Here is a 7,574-nt window from a genome sequence, read left to right on the forward strand (position 1 = left end):
ATACTATCATTGGGGCATTAGACGAGGCAGAGGCAGAGGCAGACAGTATAGATAGATCCATTATATTATATACAGGGTGTCACTGAATGTTTGGTACTTTTCTCATATTTAGATAGAGCGAGCCAAACTGAGTCGAAAAGTCATGTACCATTTTGCAATTTTCGCGATAGTTGATGAGTTATTAATGATTAAAAATCGCCGTATTGGCCCGCCCACCGCCAAATCCAAGCGCGCGGTGAGATGCGGCCGCCCCGTGGTCGGCGCGCGGGCAGTTGTTTACTACAAGCTGCGATGATGACACGACGCGACGCACGAGCGGCGCATAACGCCGGGCCCCCGTCCTGAGCGATGATAGTTTCTCGCCTTTTTTAAACAGAAATAAAATTTTCTAACAACATAGAAAAATTTTTTGTGCGTACGTATGTACATACGTGTGTACATGCATACACACAGGAACATATCGATTGTACTGCTTAAAAAAGCGATTACTCAATTTTACTTTTTTTCTTTTAGTAAGTAACGGTTGTCTTTAAGAAAGAATATTTTCTTGATGACAGTCTTAAAATGTACAAATTTTAGAAAGAGTCTTTATCATGTACTCGAAAGAAGAATTTATACTCCTTCAAAGAACATAATAACAAATTTTATCAAAGAAAAGTCAAAATAATAAATAAAGTAATATGAGGACCCTCGAGATTAAAATAGGAGAAGTCAAGGCTATGAGGGTCAGACGCAGATCACAGTGCGTAATATCAGAAATAACTGATTTATTCGTCGTTTTGATACATTACATCGATCCGTACGTTTCGGCTCAGTTTTGAGCCATCTTTAGCGGTAGTTACAGAAATTAAGTTACACGTTCTCCGTACCGTATGGTGAGTATACTGATTCAAAGTATGAGAAAAATAGACCAATTGATCCATATCTGTAAATTTGTTCAATTAATGTTGAGATATTAAAAAGATCCCTTAGGAAACTCACCATTCGGTCTGAAAAACGTACAGAACCATGTACATAATGAATACTCTTTGCGAGAAGACTTGACGATCTTGTCGACACGACACACAATGATATGAAAGGTCTTGCAAGAAGAGGCATGTCGTAGGTCAACACACCGGCGAGGATTATAACAAAGCACGATTTGACACCGTCACAATATTGCATGTATACCAATAGTAAAACCCCGATTTGCCAACGACCAAAGTTCATGAGCATGGATTACAATTTGCTCAAAACCGTGACATATGCATGATGCAAAAAATCCGTGTCATTTTGAGACGGTGTCAAATCGTGCTTTGTTATAATCCTCGCCGGTGTGTTGACCTACGACATGCCTCTTCTTGCAAGACCTTCCATATCATTGCTGTGCATGTGTCGTGTCGATAAGATCGTCAAGTCTTCTCGCAGAGAGTATTCATTATGTACATGGCTCTGTATTCCACGTTATTCAGACCGAATGGTGAGTTTCCTAAGGAATCTTTTTAATATCTCAACATTAATTGAACAAATTTACAGATATGGATCAATTGGTCTATGTTTCTGATACTTTGAATCGGTAAACTCACAATACGGTACGGAGAACGTGTAACTTAATTTCTGTAACTGCCGCTGAAGATGGCTCAAAACTGAGCCGAAACGTACGGATCGATGTAATGTATCAAAACGACGAATAAATCAGTTATTTCTGATATTACGCACTGTGATCTGCGTCTGACCCTCATAGCCTTGACTTCTCCTATTTTAATCTCGAGGGTCCTCATATTACTTTATTTATTATTTTGACTTTTCTTTGATAAAATTTTATTATGTTCTTTGAAGGAGTATAAATTCTTCTTTCGAGTACATGATAAAGACTCTTTCTAAAATTTGTACATTTTAAGACTATCATCAAGAAAATATTCTTTCTTAAAGACAACCGTTACTTACTAAAAGAAAAAAAGTAAATTGAGTAATCGCTTTTTTAAACAGTACAATTGATATGTTCCTGTGTGTATGCATGTACACACGTATGTACATACGTACGCACAAAAAATTTTTCTATGTTGTTAGAAAATTTTATTTCTATTTAAAAAAGGCGAGAAACTATCATCGCTCAGGACGGGGGCCCGGCGTTACTCGCCGCTCGTGCGTAATCATCGCCGCTTGTAGAAAACAACTGCCCGCGCGCCGACCGCGGGGCGGCCGCATCTCGCCGCGCGCTTGGATTTGGCGGTGGGCCGGGCTAATACGGCGATTTTTAATCATTAATAACTCATCAACTATTGCGAAAATTGCAAAATGGTACATGACTTTTCGACTCAGTTTGGCTCGCTCTATCTAAATATGAGAAAAGTACCAAACATTCAGTGACACCCTGTATATACTTCCATTATATTATGTACTCTTATATCACGTAAACAATGTAATTTATGTATCATCGAACATTTATATTTTGTCAGATAGAAATAAAAGTAAATATTAAACTATTATATCCAATGCCGATTTGCTTATTTCAAAATATTAATTTATATGATATAACATAATCCTTATCTATTATATGAATTTAAAATGCGATATTTACATAATTGTTCGTTTTGATACAAAAAAACAACTTGCGATTATTTCCTAAAGTTCTTCCTAATTAAAGATGTTTATGACCTGTTACACGAAATCAAAGAACATGTACATGTCTTCAACAACAATTTATACATCTTTAATTCGATTCTGATGGAGCTGCTGGCAGAACATGCACCTGTTGTGCTTTACTGGCATTATACACTTGTCCCGGACTAAATGGCTCTAATCGAGGACCAGATCCTAAATCATTTTTATTACGGACGATATCTTAAAATGGAAACAAATAAAACAGTTACAGAAATTTATACAACTCAGAGGCAAACGTAATATCTTTTTCTTTCAAAAATTATAGCAAATATCTACAATAAAAATTTCATGAATTTGTTCATAAATCAAATAAAACGTACACATATGTAGACATATAATGTAAAATACTTAAACTTACCATTTTTCGATTCTGTTGCGGGTATGTATCGAGATAATCTAACAACAGGGAGAGGCAAATAACCACTTGTCAGAGGCATCACATCTAATGTGACGCTTTGTTTCTCTACTATTTCTAACGATACAATGCCTGCTGTCCGACCACACACCGCCCACATAGTTTGGTCCGCCAGAACCTCATACATTAACTGTGGAGGAGGATTTGGACTAAGACTAGGCATGCGCATCACTGTAAGACACAAGTGGCACATACTACCAGCACGACAAAACTCTCCTCCACCACCACTTGCTTCAACTTTCGAGGATACTGTGAATAAAGTCTGGAAAGCATCGTAATGTAATGCAATTTTTACAAGTGTACATAGTGATCCTACATTATTACATCATCATTAATCCACAACTTCTCATTTAAAGTAAATAAAATATTTAGATAGATATATAACATATAATTTTATACATATATATATATATATATATATATATATATATATATCAATTAATAATGAATAGTTGTTCTTACCACATAATCTGTAATATCAAAGTTGCATCTGTAAACACTACATGCTTTCTCAATTCTCTCAAGATTATGTATATGTAGTGGATCATCGTCAACATGTGTATTATTTAATTCTTCAGTATCATTGACTGATATATATTTTACACGAAAGTCAGTCTTTATTGGTATCGTGGATTTCTCATCTTTTGATGAGATCTCAAATTCCCACATAAAAGAAACGTTCATTCCATTGCCTATCACTAATTTTTGACCCGCGACAGAATTTAAACTTTTAAAGTTAACGTCTATTGACGAAATTGTCATTAATTCAGGTTCAGTTAATTGTAGAAGTTGACTTGTCAAGCCAGTCACGACAATTTGAATGAATTTTCTTTGTTTTGCTGTATGAAGTTTCATACTTGACATCAATGGTGGACCAAAATGCAACGATATGCTTTCTTCCAAACCCCATGGACATTGTATACTAAAAAAAAAAGTTAAGTTATAATATTCATTGTGCGAGAAATAGAATAAAATTACAAGTGTTAAATACTTTATGTTCCATAGATGAAGCATCCTTCTTTGGTGGTAATTCAGCTAAGATCTTTAACTGCACTCTTATAGTTTGAAATGGTTCGCACGTTGGCAATGGTGTCTCTAACTCCTTCACCATTACTTTTTCAACACTTTGTGATTGCACTGTCAATCCGCGTGATGTGCGTAATTTTAATTTCATTTCTTCGGTTATCTTTGTACTTCCGCTCGAAATAACTAATTCAATATCTTGAATAAGACCTGCCAGTAAATCTCTGCCACAATTTACGGATATCGTTGGCTGCGTCTTTGCTACTTCGTAACATAATCGTGGATTCAGTACGGGCGATAAAAACTCTAATTTTTCTTCTATCACCAGTGATAATTGGCTAACTTTGTATAAACCCGGTTGATTTACTCGCCTTGTTAAGACAAATGTATTTATACCGGGTTTTATAACGAATTCATCACAGGAGAGCGCTTTGCTAAAATCACCCTTTGTATTGATTGAAGGTTTTCTATGCTTTGCACTGTCTGAACGTCTCACGAGCGGTTTCATATTTTTATTAATAACACTAGCAGCACCAAGACTCCTATCTTCCTTGTAATCCAAATCAGTATCAGCTCCCTGCCGTCAATATATAATCCGGCCAATCAAATCATGTGATTCCGTAGAGTCTAGACACAGACATTTCTCTTCCGCATCCGTACAGATGAGCCACTAAGATAGATCACAAAAAGTACGGAGTGGGCATTAGAGGTGGGATTACTCTCTCGGAATCAGGCACTGCCTGGAACAGCACTGGTGATCTCTGATCCACTGTCGTGAACTGCATGATACTAGCTATGTTACCACATCGATAACAATAATTTGGGACCGACCACACTGTGACGAGTTTGTCATTAAACATGTACCTATAACCTGCATGATAAAAATATGCGTCATCAATACATACTTCCGAGATATTTAAAAAAATCTGCGACAGAAATATTTGAGCAAAGACATACCTTCCTGAACTAATTGGTGCGCCCTACAGATGAGTTTAAGATCATTCACTTCCATGAACATGTAAGTCACTTTACTGCCAAACAGCCAGCCTGCACCACGCGGACTTACTGTCCATGTTTCTACATCTTCTGGATCGGACCAGACCAAATCACAGAAAGCACCTGTAATATGGCAATTAAGCAACGATATTTTATTATTATTGTACAATAACAGTAAATATCCAGTCATGTAACTTTTAATTATTATGTAACTTTTGCAATAACATATCACTTTATACAATTAATACCTTTGTGTGGAATCTCTTGATTTCTTTCAATCGTTCTAATTTGATCTAGTGTTCTAATAGCTGGAGACAATCCACCGTGTACACAAAGAACCTGTTCATCAATTAACTAAAACAGAATTTTATTCGAGCGTAATCAAAAGTGGAGTTATACCCTACAACAGTACTTCCACGCATTAGCATTGCCGTACTTGTTTTGGCATTCATCTAGAACAGAAAATGAAGAGACCAATGAAATCAAAGCTTTATTATACACAAATGTAAAAAAAGCCCAGAAAAGAAAGTATCGTTGCGCACTTACCGTAAAATCCAAATAAACGTGCGTGATTTGTCTAGTTTCGTGATTACCGCGTAGTAACGTTATCCTGTCGGACCATTTAGCTTTAAGTGTGAGCAGACGAGTAAACGTTTCTAAGCTATAGTAGCCCCGGTCGACAAAATCTCCCAGGAATATGTAATTTGTATCTGGCACGGGGCCACCGTTACGAAACAGTTCCTCTAAATCATAGAACTGTAACAGCACAAAAACATGAACAATCTGATGTATATTAATATCACGATTGTGTACAAATAACTATACAGCTACAGAATATTAAAATCGAAAAGTTGTGAGGCAATAGATAATGGAAGACTAATATTGTTGCGACGCTAATTCGGAAGATTAAAAAAAACTTTACGTCGATCCCGTAGCGGTGAGCAAGGATGCTCCGACTTTGAGGTTAGTACAACATTCATCGCACGATACTGTTATAATTGCAAATCGGAAACGTACCTCGAGTCCAGCTCTTCTGCGATCAACGAAGTCGGGATCGAACTTGTCAGTCGTCACTTTCTGCCAAGCGTAGAGAACCTTTTCCGGCAGCGGTGGTAACACGATGTAGGGATACGAAATCTCCAGATAAGCACGAAGCAATTTAAATTCAGTATATCGCCGGCACGATTACGGTGTTACTACCGTTTCACGTACGCGCGTTGTCGCACCTTACCTCGCGACAGCGTGCGGCTCGTGCAAACGCTAACGCACGGCCGCAATCGCGCGGCAGAAACGCCTCGTGTGAACAGGCTACCTCTCGCTCCGCGCGTATTACCGTATCTCTCGAGATAGGTTAACTGATGTGTGACAGCGCGCTAAACGCACTATCTGCACTCGCGCAGTACACATACACACACGTATACATATGTGCATATCGAAACTGGCGATACTAGCACCGCCCTGGTGTCGAAAAAGTGAAAAGGACGCGACTCCAGCCAATGAAATGATGGCATGGCATGAGAGACGGTCGACGTAGAAGTAGAAGTAGTATCTTAAAAATAAATTTTCACATTTGGACTTTGCGTCGCAATATTTCCGCTCGTAGGGCACGTAGCGGAATATTATAAGAGAAACCCCCCCAAATCGACCCAAGCTATCGATCAAGCCTACTTAAAACTTGATCCGTTCACTCGTTATATGAGATCTCAACATCTCGAGTACTCGCAACTCGTCGCGTCGCGTAAAAGAGTCACGGTCGGTCTCGCTCCGCGTGTACTTGGCGCGAGACACTACCGTGTCTCTTGATATATTATAGTGCGCTGCAATGTAAAAAAGTAAAATCCTTCACAGAAACATTTATTTTATTTCAAAAAAGTACAAAAAGCACGAAGTTGTCGTCTTAATCTAAATACAAGAATTCCACTCGAATGCGCAACTTATTGATCGTTAACAGCAAGACGAATTACTTCTAGATCGACTACTGCGGCTCTCGCAGTTTTCCGTTTGTAGGAACGCACCATATCCCAATTGCACCTATGACATTAAAATTCGTGACAACGTGCCCCGAGGGCATTTTTTTACTCCAAACAGCCTCATGGCCGACACGTTTGAGATATTCATAAGGTTAGGTATTGCACGCGGTAGGTAAAAGTACATACTTTAAGATAATATAAAGGTCTATTCTGAAAAAACATAAGCTTCATGTCCAGTACGTTGAATATTAGACAATAAAATTTTACTTACGGTCGCAAAAAACTTTCAAGTTGATTTTACGTCAACACGGCTGGAGCAATCTCAACACTGTAAACACTCCAAAGATGGGCATACACTAACACGTTTTGGGAATGACGGGTGCTGCCCTCTGGTTATTAGTTTTTTAAATAAAGCCGATGTGACAACGTGCCCCGGTCTACCCTACAATTCTTTGAGATTCGGTCAATTATTTCCCGAGAAATTTGAAAAATTTCGTAACCGCGGGTTTCCAAAAAGATCAGTAAAA

The 7,574-nt window shown here is 38.1% G+C and overlaps 1 protein-coding gene across 1 annotated transcript; it reads right to left on the reverse strand.

The window, feature by feature from the left end:
• Positions 1–2,670: 2,670 nt before the first annotated feature.
• On the reverse strand, positions 2,671–4,866 carry LOC139785480 (trafficking protein particle complex subunit 10-like). Its single transcript, XM_071724633.1, has 5 exons — positions 4,775–4,866; positions 4,049–4,665; positions 3,521–3,984; positions 3,002–3,320; positions 2,671–2,823 (listed from the first exon to the last, which is right to left on the reverse strand). The coding sequence occupies exons 1-5, from the start codon at positions 4,864–4,866 to the stop codon at positions 2,693–2,695; spliced, it is 1,623 nt and encodes a 540-aa protein (XP_071580734.1). The 3' UTR covers positions 2,671–2,692.
• Positions 4,867–7,574: the final 2,708 nt, after the last annotated feature.

This window comes from Temnothorax nylanderi, unplaced genomic scaffold (assembly GCF_030848795.1).
Source record: "Temnothorax nylanderi isolate EJ_2023f unplaced genomic scaffold, tnyl_v1.0 TNYL_tig0812_pilon, whole genome shotgun sequence".
Lineage (NCBI taxonomy): Eukaryota > Metazoa > Arthropoda > Insecta > Hymenoptera > Formicidae > Temnothorax > Temnothorax nylanderi.